Here is a 20,078-nt window from a genome sequence, read left to right as displayed (position 1 = left end):
GCCAAATGGAGGCAATTCTTTAACGTGGAACGAGTAAAGTTTTCTAGAGAAAGCCCTCTGGGTTGGGTATTCCAGGCAGAGGAAATAGCAGACACTAAGGCCCAATCATTAAAAGGCAGTTATTTGAAGAATTGTGCATCAGATGGAGGCCAGAGCAAGGATCAGAATCAGATTATAAGATTATTCATCATGAGGCACCTGGGTGGCTCAGCAGTTGAGCATCTGCCTTTGTCTCAGGTTGTGATCCTGGGGTCCTGGGATCAAGTCCTGCATTGGGCTCCCTGCTCAGCAGGGAGCCTGCGCAGGGAGCCTGCTTCTCCCTCTGCCTATGTCTCTGCTTCTCTCTCTGTACCTCTCATGAGTAAAAAAATAAAATCTTAAAAAAGAAAGAAAGAAAGAAAGAAAGAAAGAAAGAAAGAAAGAAAGAAAGAAAGAAAGAAAGAAAGAAAGAAAGAAAGAAAGAAAGAAAGAAAGAAAGAAAGAAAGAAAGAAAGAAAGAAAGAAAGAAAAAGATTTCCCAGAGACTGCGCTGATTTTTTTTTTCGGTGGGCAACAAAGCAAGGTTAATTGAGTGATAGTACAAAGCTCCAGAGGAGGAAGAGGACTTGAGAGTTGCCTCACGCAGACTTTAACAACAGCACTTGGTGTGGTATGTTGAGTGATAGCAGTGACCAAGCTAAACTTGGGTCTCAATCTTAGGCCCCACCCGAGGCATCACAAAAGATCTGAAAGTGTTGGCTCATCAGGCCATGAATAGAGAGGACCCATCCTTCCAGAATTCACCCATCCCTCCTCTCTATTCCCTCTCTTTCAAGGCTGAGAGTTTTTGTTTTCCTCACTAGACTATGCGTGTCCTGGGGAAGGCAAAAGTTTTGTCTAATACCTCCTTGTAAAGGAGTTGCATTTCCAGAGCTTCATGTGCCTGGCATTGCCAGAGCTGTGTTGAATCCATGTTAAGTCATGAAGGAAGGGCCAAACTACTTTCAGGATTGGGCATAGGATGCTGGTGTTCAAGGTGCCATTAGTAGTTGGTCTATCCCAAGAATTCTCAGATGACGGCAGGAGGAATATAGGGGTTAGGAGTCCACCATGATTCACAGTTTACATATTGGCAGAAATATGACTGAACCTGCCTCCAAGCAACATTATAGGGAAGTCGGGGGACAGCCCTATTCAGGGGCCAGCATGGCCAGGATGTGTTGCCAGGGACACTTTGTCTCTGGGCAAACTCCTGGAATAAACCAATATTCTCCAAGAGGCTGGCTTCTGGGATGGGAGGAAGTCCCAATAGCTCATGTCACATATGAGTGTTCACAGTGAGCCAGGCACTTGTTACACATGTGAGCTCATTTAATCCTCATGGCCATCCTATTATCACCTCCACTGTACAGATGAGACAACTGAGGCACAGAGGCGCAGAGAGGTAACAGGGTCAGTGGAGGAAGCAGGATCTGAACCCAGGCAGCCCACCCCACTGCACTCTGCTACTCTGGCTGAGAGGGGATTTACAGGGTTCTCTGATTTCTCTTTCTGCAGGTGTGTTCTGTGGAGATGAAAATGACAGCACCCAGCCAGGGGGAGGCTCTCCATAAATGTTTGATGACTGGACAAATGTGTGAATGAATGGAAGCACCCAGAAGGGCTTTGGGGCCATGCACTGGAGATTGCTTCCCAACTCAGAAACCACTGTCAGTAAAGCAAACACTGGCTTGATTTGAGGCAGGCCAGTGGGGCTCCCTCCTCTGGCCCCATGGTTCACTTGTTCACACAGCATTTAATATCCTAAAGGTCAAAGTATCTGCTCAAGTAATTCAACTGTGGCGTGGGGTAGAGAGGAGTACTTTAGGGAAATCTGGATCAAGAGCCGATCTGGGAGTGCCATACCAGCAAACCCATTTGAATAAGAAACCAGGATGGAATGCATTTACCATTTGACTGTTTTTCCACTTTGCTTTTAATTTTCAGATTACATGCACTCACACTCATTCCCCTTCGATCACACACAATATATTGCTGTTCTGCTTGTCCTGGGTGAGTGAATAAGGTAGTCACTAATCAAGAGCTCATGCTGAGCAGGGGAGGGAGGATGCTCCCACACAAGAAGGAAGCACCTACCTTGGCTTCAAAGAAGTCCTTGGCACCTTTGACGCCCTCCTGGGCCACATCGATCTCCGAGAGCTTTGCCAGCGCCATCAGCCCGCTATCCTCCTCCAGCTCCCCAGCTGCAGCCTTGTGGAATATGAGCAGGAACTGCAGGAAAGGGTTGATCAGAATCAGGTCAACCTCACTGAGACTTACAGTGACCCCCTCCAGCCCAAGGGAAAGTCCTGATTGCCAAGCCTATGAAAAAGGGTATAAAATGTGTATGTGACCAATTATTTTTGTCACTTACCACACGGTCAAAAATGAACACATGCCCATTTTTTCACAGGAACAGAGGGAAATGGGTATCTTCATATCCAGTGGAAGGGAATATAAACTGACTCAAAATTTTTTGGAGGGCACTTTGGAAATATTTACCAAAAATAAAACGCTTTCGCCCTTCCAACAATTAATTCCACAGCCGGGCATCTGTCCCTCAGAAACATTTGCACAACAGTTTAAGAAGTATTGTCTATAAAAGCAAAAAACTGGCAATGTCCTAGTTTGCAGCCCCAGAAGAAAAAAATCCAATAAACCTATATATATGGAGTATTTCCTATTTCAAATAATTTTGATGTTTTTTAAATCATCCATATTTTCTGTTTATATCCCATTTTTGCATTAGAGTTTTACTTTTGCTAATGTTTTCTTTTCTTTCTTTTTTTTTAAGATTATTTATTTATTTATTTATTTATTTATTTATTTTTTATTCATGACAGACATAGAGACACAGAGAGAGAGGCAGAGACACAGGCAGAGGAAGAAGCAGGCTCCATGCAGGGAGCCCGATGTGGGACTTGATCTCAGGACTCCAGGATTGCACCCTGGGCCAAAGGCAGGTGCTAAACCTCTGAGCCACCCAGGGATCCATCTTTTTTTTCTTTTAAAGATTATATTTTTAAGTAATGTCTGTATCCAATGTGGGGCTCAAACTCACCACCCTGAGATCAAGAGTCACATGCTCCAGCAACTGAGCCAGCCAAGTGCCCCTCACAAATGTTTTCTAAGAGATCTGTATAGAACCTGATATGCTTCAAATACTTCAGCTATCACTCACCTTTTAATTGTGTTTATGATCATTTTTGACTTCCAAAAATTTTATATAATTATCAGTCTTTTTCTTTGCTCTTACCAGGGTACCAGTGTTATGCTTAGAAAAACCTTTCTTGGGATCCCTGGGTGGCGCAGCGGTTTGGCGCCTGCCTTTGGCCCAGGGCGCGATCCTGGAGACCCGGGATTGAATCCCACATCGGGCTCCCGGTGCATGGAGCCTGCTTCTCGCTCTTCCTGTGTCTCTGCCTCTCTCTCTCTCTCTTTCTCTCTCTCTCTCTGTGACTATCATAAATCAATTAAAAAAAAAAAAAGAAAAAAGAAAAACCTTTCTTGCCATCAAGGTTACAGAAACAATCACCTATGTTTTTGTCTATTGCTTTTATGGCTCCTTTTTTTTTTTTTTTGTTAAACATGTAAATATTTAATCTCTGAAATTTATTCCAATCTATCCTGTGAGGTTGATCATTAACCCTCTTTTCTTCCAAATGGTTAGTTAGCAATCCTCACACCGTTTATTGAACGATCCATCCTCTTCCTCCGGATTCCAAATGTGGCCTGAATGCATTAATCTTTTTTTTCTTTCTGAATGCATTAATCTTTAAAGCCAATTTGTACTAAAGCCTACACACGATACATTTTTAAATAAATGAATAAGCCAAGCTGAAAAGGCAGGCCTCCCATCTTCCAGACCTTCTCTGGCAAGGCAATTTAAAGACTTTTACTTTTCTTCTCTAAAGAATGTTGGTGAATTTATTTGTCAAACAACTGTTGTTTAAGCTTCTATTTGCTTTTCCAAGTTGGCACTGAAAGGGGCCTCTTCTGGTTCTTAGGTGCTACATAAAATGCATGTGTCTACAAGGGAATTTCGAGTTTTCAGGGTTTTTTTTTTTTTTTCCATGACCATCCCTTCTAAAGAATGGCTTCCCCAAGGGAAAAGAACATTACCTAAATAGACTGAGGGGTCAAACAACCTCATTAGGCTTTCCCAATTCCAACTTGGATGTCTTTTCCTGCCAAGAGTCTTGGTCCCTAGAGGGAAGTGTGTTTCACTAAGTAGAAGTCTCAGCCTCTACCACCACCACCCCAAAATCTGATGCTAATAAACCTTTCTTTTGAATTCTTGCTTCAGGGCTCCTAACTCCACTGTGGACATTGCTGTATGCAAAACAAGGGATGGAGCAAGATGCTCCAAGATGGGAGCTTCGTGGAGACTGCCGCGGTCAAATTGGCTCCACAGAAATGCCACGTTCATCCACCTGCAGCTTCAAACTCTCTCACTAGAGGCCGGCAAAGACTCAGTTTGCTGAAGACTATCAGAGCCAGAATACTGGCTCCAAGTCTTGGAAAACAAGCCCTTCAGAGGTGAGGCTCCCAAGAACAGGATGAAGGGCAAGGGGGCAGAGGACAGGGTGGGGTGGAGTGGGGGGGACGGTTGTAGTTGGGCTCTCACAGAAGAGAATGCAGCAGCCAAGAGACAGCACTGCAAATGTGAGCCATTTGCAGAGGGAAGGAGTGAAATCCTGTCCCTCAGCACTCTGTCCATCCTTAAAATATTTACAGCATTACAGAACACCCCTATCCCTCCCTTGGTCTATAAGGTAAATACAACAGAGGTAGCCCTTCTACATTGGGAAAGCAGCTCTAGAAAGATGGAGTATGGCCCTAGCCTTTGCAACAATCCAAGTAACCTTGATGGTGGTGATGGTAAGGAGGGGTCTCCTCATCCTTGAGACTCTTTTCTTTTCTTTTTTTTTTTTTTTAAGATTTTATTTATTTATTCATGAGAGACACGCAGAGAGAGGCAGAGACTTAGGTAGAGGGAGAAGCAGGCTCTTCACAGGGAGCCTGATGTGGGACTTGATCCCAGGATCCCAGGATCATGACCAGAGCCAAAGGCAGATGCTCAACCACTAAGCCACCCAGGTGCCCCTAAGATTCATTTTCTCACATCTACACTGGAGGTGGTATATATGGAAGGGCTTAAAGTATTCCCTATGGATCTTTCTTCCTAGAGCAGGTCCTGGCCACATGTGCTCATTCTCACGGATGACCAACAGCAGCCCTGTCATAACATAGGGGGTCCCCACCCCAGCCAGTTAAAGGAAAAAAACAAATCCAGCTCAACCTGAAAATGTTCAGCCTTCCAGAAAAGCATGCCAAGCATTCCCATTTGATTTTATTATAATCACCAACTCCTGAATGACAATTTCTCCAACTGCCCAGCCTTGTTTGTCTTCCTATTTATAGTCCACAAAGACTGGTATGTTGTGGGGAATTGGAAAGTGTCCTAGCTGTGATTGTGAGCAAAGGGGGGGGGGGGGAGGGAGAAGAAGCAGAAAACAAAGAAACAGAGAGAGGACTAACAAAGCTAAAAGAGTAATTTCAGACACAAGCTATCAAATGCTTCTGATAAATTTAAAGAAAAATTTTAATTTAATTTCTTTTTTTTTTTTTTTACACAAACTCTACCCTCAATGGGAGGCTCAAACTTATGACCCCAAGATCAAGAGCCACATGCTTTGCAGACTGAGCCAGCCAGGAACCCCTAAATTTGAAGAAATTTTTAATTTAATGGCTCTGGCTGGTAATGAAAACACTTCCTCCAAATTAGCACTCTAAGATCACAAGTGACAGAAACAAATTTCTTGGCTTAAGCAAAAAGGAGGTATTTGTATACAAAAATGATGTTCCAAGGGCAAAGCACAGTAGCCTGGAAGAGGCCTGGACCTGGGAGAGATAATACTCTCAGGATCGCAGGCAACATCCCCTCTCTGGCTCTCATATCTGGTCCATGTGGTGGGAATGGCCACCCCACATTGACTTAGTCTCGCAGGAACAGCTACCTGCAGAACCAATTTGTAGTACTTCACCCTAATTTCAAATTCCCAGGACAAGGAAGATCATGGACCTAGTCTGGCCTGGGGTCCATCCATGGCCCCATCAACAATGATGAGGCTGATGGGCAACCTAGCACAGCTAGGACCCCACCAAAGGGAGGGTACAAAAGAAGTGGAACCCACAATTGCCAGTACTGACAGGTATCCAGTAAAGCTGTCACCCAACCTTTGTACAAAACCACCGCTCACCTGGCCTTGGGAGTAATTCTTCTCTGAGAGAAATATAATGGAATTAGAGAGGAATACAAGAAAAAGAGAGGAGGTTATTAAGGCTTCTCTGCTTGCCTCCAAAGGAGAAGGAGGTGGGAGACCACCTAGGATCCAGATTACTACAGCTACGGAGATAGAAATGCTAACCCTACCAATGTCACGTTGTCAACATTTGTCCTCTGGTCATGAAACACTGCTGCATGACCACTTTTAAGGATTCCACATATGCCACTTCCCTAAAATACCCCAAATGTGCATGCATTATTTTCTTTCTTTCTTTCTTTCTTCTTCTTCTTCTTTTTTTTTTTTTTTAAAGTAGGTATCATGCCCAACACGGGGCTTGAACTCATGACCCGACCCTGGGATACCGAGTTGCAAGAGTCACATACTCTACTGACTCAGCCAGCCAGGTGCCCCCACCTGCATTCTTTTCATAATCAGAAAGGAAATGGTTTATAAGAAAGATCAATTGCTTTGTATGTTGGGGAAAAGCAGCAAAATAATACTTAACGGCGACATATCTTCCATATCAAAGAGATTTTACGTGGATGTGACTTGCTTTGGTCAAGTTAATCCAATGAGAAAGAAAGGGAACAGAAACATTCACTAAGCATCTATGAACTGTCAGGCTGTGAGGAAAGAACTGTAGAAGGGAGCAATTTTGCCTGTCTGGCAACCTAGCCCTTCCGTGAGGATGATGGTGGGGCTGTTGGCTATGGTGTCTTATGGCACACAACTTGGACCCAGCCAATCACGGTCCCCTGAACACAATGACTGGTCCAGGAGGTGGGCACGTGTCCCCAGTAGCACCAGTCAGAGGCCAACTGAGACCAGTCCAGGCCCTCAGTTGCTAAACTGGGACAAAGGAGTCTGAAGCTGCTGGCGGCCAGCTTGACAGGCGTTAGGGAGAACATGCAATGTGGGGGACAGCCCGGGTGGCTCAGTGGTTTGGCACCGCCTTCAGCCCAAGGTGTGATACTGGAGACCCGGGATCGAGTCCCGCATCGGGCTCCCTGCAGGAAACCTGCTTCTCCCTCTGCCTGTGTCTCTGCCCACCCCCCTCTCGTTTTCTCTCTTTCTGTCTCTCATAAATAAATAAAATCTTAAAAAAAAAAAAAAAAGAACATGCAATGTGGAAAGAAGAGGTGAGGTGGACACAGAAGGAAGAACAGTGGAGATATGACAAGAGAAGATGCTGCACTGCTGCGCCCAACGCACTTCCACTTCTTCATCTCCCAGCTATGCCAGCCGATAGTTGTTCGATAGTTGTTCTTTTCACAGGTAAATTAGCTGGCATTCTCTGTCACTTGCCACCGGAAGGGCATGGAGAGACAACTCCCTTCCCACAACAGTCCTGAGGGAAAGCTACTAACATCCCTATTTTTTAAAAAAGATTTATTGGGATGCCTGGGTGGCTCAGTGGCTGCGTGTCTGCCTTCCGCTCAGGGCGTGACCCCTGGGTCCTGGGATCAAGTCTTACATCGGGCTCCCCACAGAGAGCCTGTTTCTCCCTCTGCCTGTGTCTCTGCCTCCCTCTCTCTCTGTGCCTCTTGCAAATAAATAAATAAAATATTTTTAAAAAGGGACACCTGAGTGGCTCAGCAGTTGAGCATCTGCCTTCTGCTCAGGGCATGATCCCTGGGTTCCCGGATCGAGTCCCACATCTGGCTCCCTGCGAGGAGCCAGCTTCTCCCTCTGCCTAATGTCTCTGCCTTATCTCTGTGTCATCTCATGAATAAATAAATAAAATCTTTAAAAAAAGATTTATTTATTTATTTGTTTGTTTGAGTCCGAGCAGGGGGCAGAGGGAGAAACTCTGCATGAAGAGTCTGACACGGGGCTCAACCCCACCACCCTGAGCTCATGACCTGAGCCAAAATGAAGAGTCTGACACATAACCAACTGAGCCACCCAGATGCCCCTTAACACCCCTATTTTAAAGACAGAAAGACTAAGGCTCAGAAGTAAAATAACTTGCTCAAGTTACACAGCTCTGTGTGGAGATCGAGCTGACTGGAGGCCTCTTGCCATTGCATAAGCAAAGCACCAACACACCAATGGCTTCCAACACTGGTAGAAACCAGCAGAATGAAAACATAAAAGCAGGGGTGTCTGGCTGGCTCCAGTGGTAGTGTACAACTCTTGAGCTCAGGGATTGTGAATTCAAGTCCCACATTGAGTTGTAGAGATTACTCAAAAATAAAATCTTTTTTTTTTTTTTTAAGATTTTATTTGTTTATCTGACAGAGAAAGAGATAGAGAGAGAGCACAAGCTGGGGGAGAAATGGAGAGGTAGGGAGAAGCAGATTCCCCGCTGAACAGGGAGCCCGATGTGGGGCTCGATCCCAGGACCCCCAAGATCATGACCTGAGCTTAAGGCAGATGTTTAACTGGCTGAGCCACCAGGCATCCCTCAAAAATAAAATCTTAAAAAAAAGAAAGAGAGAAAAAGAAAGAAAGAAAGAAAGAAAGAAAGAAAGAAAGAAAGAAAGAAAGAAGAAAAAAAGAAGAAAAGAAAAGAAAAGAAAAGAAAGAAAAGAAGAAAAGCAGGAGGTTGGGCTGTGAGGTGTTAATAGCAAACATGTCTACACTTCCAAATCCCGTATCTCTGGGTACACCTGCTAGGGATGGGACCACAGCAGGGTCCAAATGATAAAGGACAGACACAAACGTCACTGAAGCTTTGTGAGAGGGAGGAGACCCTACAACTGGAACACCTGGGAGATTTCTAAACCTCTGGTGTCCACTTGCGGGCATTTCTGTGCAAGATGGCCAAACCTGCCATTAACCAAAAGCTAACCAAGCATCTTGGATTCAGGGAGGGGTGCGTTTGGGTGGCTCCTGGGACTGTGTCTTGGCTCACTTGGTGACCTGCATAGACCTCTCACCACCCTCTCACTCTCAATTCCCCACAGATCACAACTTTGCCACAGAAGCTCTATCCCTGGTGTTGCCTCCAAAACTTCACCCACACGAAAGCTTTTCCTTTCTCTACCCCAGGGATAGCTGGGTTGAAAGAGCCAATGCCTGGCACGAATGATACAAATAGCCAACTGAGAGGCAAGGGAGCCAGAGGGACAGCTGTGCAGGCGAGCATGGCAGGTGATGATGGGAGGCTGTGGGCACAGAGGCTGCCACCCAGGTCCCGCCTTGAGCTGGAACGTGATTTCAGGCCAAGTGCTGACCATTTTGGCCCTCTAGCTCCTTAGCTCTGACATGAGAAGCCTGGCCTAAAATATCCTGAGGGTTATGCCCAACACAGGTTTTCCGTGATCTTCTATCTCTGCACCTGCCGGTTCAGGACAGAAGAGGAGAGGGGATCTGCGGTTGATTTGTGGGCAGTGAGAAGCAAGGCTGGTTTTATCACGGCTGGGGAGGGGACTCAATGCTGCCAGTTCAGCCACAGGGACCTCAGGACAGACGTCCACGGGCCCTATCTAGCCTGGAGAGAGGACCCATACTTGACCAAAGCTCTCACCGTCAGAAACCAGGATGCTGGAACTCCACTGTTTCTGGAATAATCAAGGTTGCACACCAAGCAGCAAGGACGGCGCTCTCTATTCCCAGCCCCCGAGGGCCCAGCTGACACATGACAAAATGGAACTGTAGCAGCTGGGCTAATGCCTGGAGCTCTTGCCTGCATGTTGTTCCCAAACCTGTTGTCACCAGGGCACACCAACACGTCTAGAGGCCTTATAAAACTCACGCACATAGGACATGGAAGCCTTCCTTGTGGCGCTGCAACCTTGCCTTGGAAACAACCCAATAGCCTTGAGACTTCCCCCTAGATAGAAATGGCCATATACCAATGTTCTCACACATTTAGAGATCAGACACATTAGATATTAGTGAATCTACTTGCACTCTTCCAGAAAGATATCTGCATGTACAAAATTTTGCTTGCAACTTCAGGGATCCAAAGGCCAAAAAGCCTGTTCTTGGATTGCTGTGGGGAGGAGGGGAGCTCCATGGGCACAGAGTAAAACCCTTTATTCAACTGCTCTTTGACCATCTTTAAATGCTTATTATAAAAATTTTAAATTTTAATGTATTAAAAAGTATAAAATTATAAAACTACCAAAACTTTGCACCCACAAATATCCACTATGAATATCTTGGTAAAACATCCTCCCGGATTTCTCAGCACTTACCATTTCACCAAGAGGAGGCTGTCCTACCCACAGTGGCTTTCAATCTGCTTACTGAGCATTTTCCCATGCCAGCACCGCGTTTCACCAGCTTTTTAAAATATTTTTAAAAGAACTCTAGGGGGGTGCCTGGGTGGCTCAGCCGGTTAAGCATCTGCCTTCCGCTCAGGTCATGATTCCAGGTCCTGGGACCGAGTCCCACATCAGGCTCCCTGCTGAGAGGGGAGTCTGCTTCTCCCTCTCCCTCTGCCCCTCCCCCTGCCTAGGCTTTCTCGCTCACTCACTCTCTCAAAAAATAAATCAAATGTTTTTAAAAAATAAACAGGACAGCCCCAGTGGCTCAGCGGTTTAGCGTTGCCTTCAGCCCAGGGTGTGATCCTGGAGACCCGGGATCGAGTCCCGCATTGAGCTCCCTGCATGGAGCCTGCTTCTCCCTCTGCCTGTGTCTCTGCCTCTCTCTCTCTCTCTCTCTGTGTCTCTCATGAATAAGTAAATAAAAAATCTTAAAAAAATAAGTAAAAAATAAATAAACAAAAGAACTTTAGGTTAACTCTCCAATCAGCACTCTGGAGGACAAGTGGCTTTGACTCGTGCTCCAGGGGACTGTAAATGTGAGGCTCCCTTTAGCCCCCCCCCCCCCCCCCCCGCCCGGGGACTCAGGGCCCTTGGACCACAGGTGAGCAGGTACCTCACGGAAGCTGAGCCGGCCATCAAAGTCCTCATCTACTTCCTTGATCATGTTTTTCAGGCCCAGGTGGGTCTGGGGAGCTCCCAGCTTCTCCATCATCAGCTTCAGCTCCATCAGGTCAATGAAGCCATCCCGTCCAGAGTCATACCTGTGGGATCAAAGAAAGGATACTGAGCAGGGACCACCATGGCCAGAACAATAGGACACTTTCACTCTCCCAAACATTCATTCTCTTGACCTCACTTACTGGAAAATAATTCAGCTACCAGCTGTTTTGCGAGGCCCACCCTGGTCACCATATCAGAAGGGACCCCCTATTGAAATGCCTTCGGGCTCTGCACGACACAGTTCAAAGGGGTTCTTTTACCACATGGCTGTCTTCACATCTCTTATTCCCTTAACTAGGCCAGAAGTTTCTCGAAGATGAGACACATGCCCGTTTACCTTACTGTCCCCCAATTTTGGTCGGCAAACACCAATCGAACCTCTTTTCTTTCCCCCCAACCAAACCTCTAAATACTGGACAACCAAGAGCTGTGAGAGCGAGCCCAAGCATTCCCAACATTCTCACGGAGCCATGGGCAATTCCAGGAGCTTCCTCTAAGGTCTTTGCTTCCTCTACTCCCACAAATGCCTCTGTTCATTTTTTTAAAGATCTTTTAAAATTTATTTTATTTTTTATAAAGATTTATTTATTTGAAGGAGAGCACAAGCAGGAGGGAGGAGCAGAGAGAGAGGGAGAAGCAGACTCTCCACTGAGCAGGGAGCCTGACACGGAGATTGATTCCAGAACCCTGGGATCATGACCTGAGCCGAAGGCAGATGCTTAACCAGCTGAACCACCCAAGCACCTTAAATTTATTTGAGAGAGAGAAAGAGACAGAGAGAGAACATGGGGGGGGGGGGCAGGAAAGGCAGAGGGAGAAAGACAAGCAGACTCTAAGCCAAGCACCAACCCAATGGACGCTGGGCTTTATCCTAGGACCCTGAGATCATGACCTGAGCCAAATTCAAGAGTCAGACACCCAGCCCACTGAGCCCCCAGGCACCACTCTCCTCTCATCCTTCTGGTCTCCTGGGTGTGGAAACTGGTTCTCACCCTTCCACGTGGCTGTCCTGGCCCAGCTCTCTGGTTTTGTTTTGCGCTCTGGCTTGCTCATCTGGCCTCCAGGTCCAAACTGTTACGTCTTTGCAAGTGACTGTTGAGAGGGGACCTGGCTCTGACCTGTTGGCCAAGTTTTTCCACAGAGCCAGCAGCTGTGCCAGCTGTCCCTCTGCCCCCAGCCTCCCCCCACCTGGCCCTGCCCTCTACCCTCAGTGCCTGGGCTGACAGGAGCCCTCTGTAGCCTTCTGGCCTCGGCTCTCTCCCAATCCGTACCCCTCCACTTCTCAACAAACCTGGGATGTGGCAGGTTTTTCTCAGGCTGCCCACCCCGGCTCTTCTCTCTTCAAGTCCAGGGCCCATTTTCTGCCCCTCAGGGATCACTTATTGCTCAGGTGTGAACACCTTGCTTTATTTATTTTTTTATTTTTTTAAGATTTAAAACATGTATTTATTCATGAGAGACACACAGAGAGAGGCAGAGACACAGGCAGAGGGAGAAGCAGGCTCCCTGCAGGGGGCCCGATGTGGAACTCGATCCCAGGACCCCAGGATCACACCTGAGCCAAAGGCAGACACTCAACCCCTGAGCCACCCAGGTGAACTGAGCACCTTGCTTTATAAAACAAATCAGTTCACGGCAGCCAAAAGGTGGAAAAAACTCACGTGTCCATTTTCGATGAACAGCTAAACAAAATGCAGTATATCCATATAATGGAATATGCTATATTTATACAATAGAATATTATTCACGATAAAAAAAGGTGTGAAAATCTGACACAAGCTCCATCGTGGAGAAACCCAGACAACCTTATGGCAGGGCTGAGATCAGCCAGGCATAAAAGGACAAATACTGAATAACCACACTTGTCTGAGGGACCTAGAAGAGTCCAATCGTAGTGACAACGTAGAACAGTGGTTACCAGCGCCTGGGGAGTGACTGTTTCGTGGGTTCGAGTTTTAGTCTGGGATGGGGAAAGGGTCCGGGGACAGATGATGGCGATGATTCCACAAGAGGGTCAGCATTCACGGCTTACATGGTCATGGTGGCAAGTTTTATGTGCATTTTCCCCACAGTAAAGTGAGATAAACACATCAGGCTCCTTCACTATGCATTGCCCTCCCCACCCACCACCCCACAACAAAAGCCCACCATTGTTGGCGCCCACACCCACCCACCAAGGAATGCAGCCTGTGGGCAATCAGAAATCTAACTCTGAGGGCTGGTGGTATTTTGAGGCCCACGTGGTCAGGCTGGAGGTGAGGCCCACTACTCCTCAGTGTGTTCTGTTCCAGCTGCAGCAGCCGGCTCATGCCATTATTCCCATCCAGAATGCACCCTCCACCCCATCACCCCGTAGTCCTCAGTGGCCTTTCTGTACCCCCAGCTCAGGGAGCTGCCCTTCCTTCTCTAATAGCTAACAGCCCCACCGTGGGGAACTCAGCAGACACCACCTCCCCCTGCTGGATATTTCCTAACGCAGCAGCCCTGTGTTCTCAAGCCCAAAACCTGAAAGAAGGGGACCACAGTCCTCCCCACCCTGGGACAGTCTTCTCCATTCCAGGCTGGCCCTGCATGTTGGAGGATGTGGGTCTGGTCGGTGGAGGCCACCCAAGGTCAATGCAAAGATGAGAGCAGAAGGAACCAGCAGTACCTGGCCCCAGGAAGCACAGCACCGTCTTTAGATTATGCATTTCAACTTTCCAGGAACATTCCCAAACTGCAGCAAGAACTGGGCTCTGAGCATGGACATGACAGAGCCAGACTTTAGCCAACACAGGGAAGTGCTTTCTGGCAAAAACAGCCAACTAGTACAAGACCTGAGGTAAGAAGAGCTCCTACAAACAGGCTAGAAGGGACAGGTTCTGTTACAGGCAGTCCTAGTCAAAATAAACAGGCCTCTTTGGTGTGGAACGTTCCAGAGCCTTCATATGGTCATCTGAAACCTGCCAGAGGGAAACAGAGCACGCAGACTCAGCCGATCACACAATCCTCTGTGCTCAGAAACTTTCCACTAGAAGAAGGCACATCTCGGCCATCTTAGTGTTCCAAGGAAAACACTCTGGGAAGCGCCTCTCAGAACAATTCAGTGTTAGAAGGGGCGGTCAGCTCAACGACCACAGTGGTACTGATCGTGCTGGGACTTTGAATAAATGTCCTCTGCCCACGGCTCAGCACACGGTGCATGTTCTGGCGAAGTTTGTAGGGAGGAGGAGCCCTGAAGCATGGAGGGGCATGCATCTGAGATGTGAAGCACTTGGGGCAACAGTGAAGAGGTTTAGGGTCTCAACACAGAGGAAGAAGGAGAGAAAGCCTGGGTGTAAGAGGAGTGGGGGGAGCCTCAGAACCAGAGAGAAGCTGGAAAGGAAGGTGGAGGAGACAACAGGTCAGGGAACAGGCAGGAAATGGTCCTCAGCCAGTGGAGGAAGGACGGACCAGGGTCTCTGGCTCACACAAGTCTCACACAACCTAGAGCAAGGACGGCCTCCCCCAGCACAGGGGGGCTGGGGCTGAGGGGTCAGGCTCAGGGAGGGGCAGAAATGCCAGCCTTCCCCTCTTCTCGGTTCAGACTGAGTCTAGAAGGTTTAGGAAAACTTTCTTTCTTTCTTTCTTTTAAAGATTTTTATTTATTTACTTATTCATTCAAGACACAGAGAGGGAGAGAGAGAGGCAGAGACACAGGCAGAGGGAGAAGCAGGCTCCACGCAGGAGCCCGATGTGGGACTTGATCCTGGGTCTCCAGCCAGGATCAGGCCCTGGGCCGAAGGCAGAGCTAAACCGCTGAGCCACCCAGGCTGCCCAGGAAAACTTTCTTTTAGGCCTACAAGCATGAAACATTCTCCAGGCCTCAGGAAAAGGACAGATAGGTCAGAAAGGGCCTCACTCAGCAAAGTCTGGAAACAGGCTAAGGGAATTTAAAGAAATCTTTAAATGGGCAGAAATCTTTCAGTGTGACCCATTTAGTGAGTCAGTGCCTGGAAGCAGAAGCCCAGCACTCCTTCGGACAAGGCCCCGGTTGAGCAGAGGGCCAAAGGTGCCGCTGGGTGGACCCGTCTGTGTCGTGCAGCAGGCCACCTGCTTGGCACAGGAAGAAAGCCCACCTGTGGATGTGGGAGGGACATCTCCAAAGCTGAGCAGGGCAGGGGAGAGCAGGGTCACGAGCCAGGTCCACCATCACTCCCCGGGACTCAGTAGAGGCTGCTTGCCTTTGTTCCTGCCTGAAGCCCTGGCCGAGAGCCAGCTATGTGAAGTCCTGGCAGGATTTTAAAGTGACACATGAGTGGCGTCCTCACCCCTCCCTGCGGAGCTGGGATTTATAATCCAGAAGTGCATCCTTCACTCTTCAAACGACCCTCTCTACGAGGGCTTGCCCATGGTCACTTCCTTCAGGGCCTGGCTTTGCAAGACAGGAAAAACCTCCCAGGTCCCCGGCGTCATCCTGTTTGATCTGCTCCTCCCAAAGCACCCAGCGACCGTACGGGCAGTGCGCACCATGGGATTCAAAGCGTCTAATAACTAAAACTGGTCTGCTCTGCCGTTCGCGACGCATTGTCTCATACACCAATCCTTTTCATCTTCACACCAGTCTTATGAGGAATTACTAGTAGCCGCCTGTGTTTCTGGTTTATCGAGGGCTTACTAAGTGCTGGGCACTGTGCAAGATCACCTCGTTTGGTCCAATCGTGCTGTGATGTGGTCATTAATGTCACCCCACTGGATAGAGGGTGAAAGCAGAAGAGTGTGCAGTGAAGCCACTTCCTATGGATGAGAACGAACCTGGGACTTCCCAGCAGGAGCCTGGCATTACAGGGGAGCAGGGAAGGCAGGGATGCTCATTAACTGAGTCTATACCATGTGCCCCACAAGGGAGGGAGCAGAGTGCACACTCAATGTCCCAACAAATAGACCATTCTTGTGACTGTCCAGATGTAGCCCTCTTACCACGTGTACCTGAAGACTCTGGCAGAAATGATACATGTGGCTGAGTCCTGAACATGCGTGGTTTCTGATTTGGGGCTCAGAGCACGGTGCAGTAGACCGCTCACACGTGCAAAGTCATTATTTTTGGACCAAAAGAATGCCAAGGTTGCCATCTCACAAACATTTGGAGAAACAGTCTCACCAGCCAAGCCCTTCAAATAAATTTCATCTGATTTAACCCTCCAGCACTTCTCTTAGGGGTAGAGGAGTGTCAGGATGATGAAAACTGGGGCCCACTGAGGTGAACCAGGCCAAGGTCACTAGGTCCACCGAGGTTAACCGGGAGGACCCCTCGCCTGAGGCCCAAGCCCTCAGCCTGAGTCCTGGGCTGAGCAGCCAGGCCACCAGAATTAATTTGGGGGAGGAATAAGGCTTGATATCTAGGCAGCCCTAACAGAATGCCAAGGTTGCCTCTCAAAGCCAATGCAAAGAGAAGATTCCCGAGGAAGTATTAAAGAGATAAAGGCCTTCCTGAAGGCGGCAGGACTTTGTTATCACATCCCACAGTGAGTGTGGCTGCAGAAAGTGGGAGGTGACAGGAAGCAGAGGCTCTCAGGCCGGGCCAGGGGGCAAAACAGGCATCGTCAGCCTGCTCCGAGCTCCTCTCCACAAGCAGTCCAGTAGGGAAGCCCCTTTAGACAAGGCCGAGCACAAACTGCTATCTTCTACCAACTTTCGAGTCTATGAGAAAGGGGAATGCAGCTGGATTTGTTTCCTGCATTCTGGAAACTTCCTTTGCCTACTACCCCACCCCCATGAAAATGCCATCACCTTCCTTTTGATTTGGAATCCAGCCCCATGGAAAGGGAACAGTGCTTCCAACAGCCTGCCCAGGTCGGGTCTCCTGCCCAGCACAGCCACCGGGGACAGAAAGCCTTCCCCATAAGGGAGGTGTGGGACCAGGCTTGGGAGGGAGGACTGCAGAACCCGAGCTCCAGCCCCAGGTCCATCTGGGGTTTTCCTTCTCCCTACAAGCCTGGCCTATACCTGCATTTCCCTCTCCCTATTTCAAACCATCAGAATATTCCCTTTGCCTTCCCATAGTTTCAGTCTTTCAAATGCTTGCAGGCTTGTAGGAGTCCGTGAAGCCCTTGGGCTCCTCTCCTACCAACATCTTAGCTCCTTATACCTGTCTTTTTTTTTTTTTCCAGTAATTTAAATATCAACCCAGATTTTTCTCATTGAAGGCAACCCAGGACGCTAAAGGAAAACCAGCCAGAAACTCAAGACCCTGCACCCTTGTTTGCTTCCTAGGGTTTCCTTCTAGCCCTCCTCTGAATTGGTGAACTTTTCCCATGTTTTTGCTTTAAGAGTGCCTGTCACCTTTTTACTCTCCAAGATCTGCTAGGGAGAGACTCTAGCCCTGTCAGTCCTGGGGACAGCCCTGCAGACACGGGCTGGTGTGCACACCCACTCTCCCAGTGGGAGAGACACTCGGGCTGGGGAGCCCTCTGCAGACCGGGTACAAGGAGAGGAGCTAACATGCCTGCACTCGGCCCTGGCACCCAGTGAGCTGCCAAGGAGAGGGAGCTATTTTTAAAAGTCATACCTGTCTGCAGCCATGAAGAGGAAGACAGCTTGCAGAGCTCCTGCTCCGAAGAGCTGCCCACCCTCTACTGGGCCTCACACAGCTGTCAGCATCTTTACCATGCTGGGGGATCCCAAATCCACAGCCTGCCGAGTGAGGCCCCTTATTCAGACTCTCCATGAAGCACATGCTCCGTGAGGCCCAGCCCAGCTCAGCCTGTGTGAGAGGATCAGCTCTCTCACCAGGGCTCACTGGGAAAGGCTCTTTACAGACTGGGGCTGTCACTGGATAGTGGGGTGGGGTGGGGTGCGGCGGGATGGCCTACATCCCTCCATCCCTCACCAGTGTGCCGTGGGTGCCGAGGACCTGGGGAAGCCCCTGGTCTGGCCAAAGGGGTCCAGGTAACCCCACCAAACGTCTACTTAGGCAGGGGCTAGTGTCCGGTGTCCACCTGGCGCTCAGCCCCTCCAGGCTCCGTGAATCACCTGCTCTCTCAGCTTCCACTGCGCAGAGCCCCTGGGTTTTCTTGGTTTCCCCTCTTCTGAATAATCCTGCTATTAAGCAAGAAAGAAGCCAGCCAGCCTTTGTCTGCCAGAGGCTCAACCATCAGAAACTCCCCAGGGATCCGGGGGGGGGGGGGTAGTTCTCAGGAGGATGGCAGTGCCCCAGAAAATGCCTTAGTGCTGAGGGGCGAGCCTCCAGGCCCGGTGCACTGAACAGGCTGTGTTTCCTTAGGTAGAGGCCTCGTAAGGGAATCATGCGCTGCCTTTCCAAGCAGGCCGACCCAGGTTATTCGGGGTGTGGTCCCTAGACGGCCGCCTCGGGGTCCCCCAGGGTTGCTACAAACGCAGAATCTCGGCCCCACCCCAGACCCGCTGAATCAGAACCTACATCTTCACCACGCCCTGGGCTGCCCAGGTGCTTTCAAGTCAGAGGAGGGCCCCGTGTCAGACTATCCCCCAAAGCCAGATGCCTTTCTGGGGGTACCCCTGGTTCACCTTGCAGGTGCCCCCGAACTGTGCCTGTCCAGATGAGTCTCAGGATGCCCTGAGGTCACAGGACTGTCATTTCTCCTCCAGATTCTCCTGGTTGCCCAGTTCTCTGAGTTTCTGCTTTCCTATCTTTGGAGGATCCTCCCTAGCTTCATCTGCTCCTTCCTTCCTTCCCTCTTTCCTCCTCTTCTCCTCCCATCCCTCTCCCTCTCTCCCCTTCCTTCCTTCCTTCCTTCCTTCCTTCCTTCCTTCCTTCCTTCCTTCCTTCCTTCCTTTCCTTCCTTCCTTCCTTCCTTCCTTCCTTCCTTCCTTCCTTCCTTCCTTCCTTCCTTCCTTCCATTTGCTACAGGCTGGGAACAGGCCCAGAAACCAGCTCTCCAAGTGTTACAACTGCATGCAAAGTAAGAGTAAGCAGGCTCTGAGGAAGGGTTGGGGGGGTGGGGAGGGCGGAGTGGGTACAACGACGCGAGGACTCTGAGGAGTGAAGTATGTACAAAAGCCGGAGAGGCCAAAGTCTTTGATTTCCAATCAGCTCCTGGCTCCCCGTGATTCCATTCATCCACTCACTCACCACCTGGCTCCCGTCTACCTGGGGCCTCTCGGGAGCAGAAGGAAAGCACAAAGACCAGTCCCAGCGGGCAGGCAGATGTACAAAGAGGCTGTTGAGCGCTGATCCGGGCGGCCGGAACTTGGGCAGAGCTGGAGTGCAGGCAGCCGGCTGGGGCGGAGGAGCTAACAGGGCCATGAGTACAGAGCCAAGGGAGGGAGACACTGTCACCAGGCCAGTCCAGGGGTGCCTGGATGTCCCAGAAGTGGCAAGTGGAGCCAACTCCCACAAGGCATCTGGGAGAGTCGTGTTTTCCTAAGGGCAGCGGGGGACAGGAGGTGGGAGCAACCTCCAAAGAGTTTGAACCAGGGAAGCGGCATCAGAAGGCTGCTTCTCAGCTCAGGGTGTGGGATGGGTTTTTCCAGGTGGGGGCCCAGCTGGGGAGCACACGCTGGTCCTAGCTATGGAGGGATGCAGGGAGGGTGATGGGGAGGCGGGGCTGGCTCTGAGGGCACAGCCTGTGTTGTGGGGAGCTCACTTATAGTAAATATCCTTTTCTGGTAAGAGGCCAACATCTTTGCAGGCTGCAGGAGGCCAGCGGAGGTTGGGTGCCTCCCACCCATTAGTCACAGCATCCTGCAGCATAGTTTCATACACGGTGTCTGGCAGTTCATTAAGAAAGGTGGGGACGCAGGACAGAGCTGAAGCCCCCCCCCCCACTACTAGAGTACCCACTGTGTGCTCAGAGCCTCACAAGACAACAGAGAAATCTGCTTTGTCCCAAATGCA

The 20,078-nt window shown here is 49.3% G+C and overlaps 1 protein-coding gene across 3 annotated transcripts in view; it reads right to left on the bottom strand.

Moving 5' to 3' along the window:
* EFHD1 (EF-hand domain family member D1) overlaps positions 1–20,078 on the bottom strand; it is a 44,900-nt gene that overhangs the window by 9,435 nt on the left and 15,387 nt on the right. For 2 of the 3 annotated variants that reach the window (XM_077869251.1, XM_077869250.1), the window contains exons 2-3: positions 11,139–11,286; positions 2,116–2,250 (exon numbers count right to left, since the gene is read on the bottom strand). In XM_077869251.1, coding sequence (XP_077725377.1) covers positions 2,116–2,250; positions 11,139–11,286 — 283 coding nt within the window. Of the gene's footprint in view, positions 1–2,115; positions 2,251–11,138; positions 11,287–15,342; positions 15,361–20,078 lie in introns of those variants that run through there. The other variant, XM_077869252.1, reaches the window with a different exon arrangement.

Source organism: Canis aureus, chromosome 24, assembly GCF_053574225.1.
Source record: "Canis aureus isolate CA01 chromosome 24, VMU_Caureus_v.1.0, whole genome shotgun sequence".
Classification (NCBI taxonomy): domain Eukaryota; kingdom Metazoa; phylum Chordata; class Mammalia; order Carnivora; family Canidae; genus Canis; species Canis aureus.
This window is presented reverse-complemented; position numbering and strand designations above follow the sequence as displayed.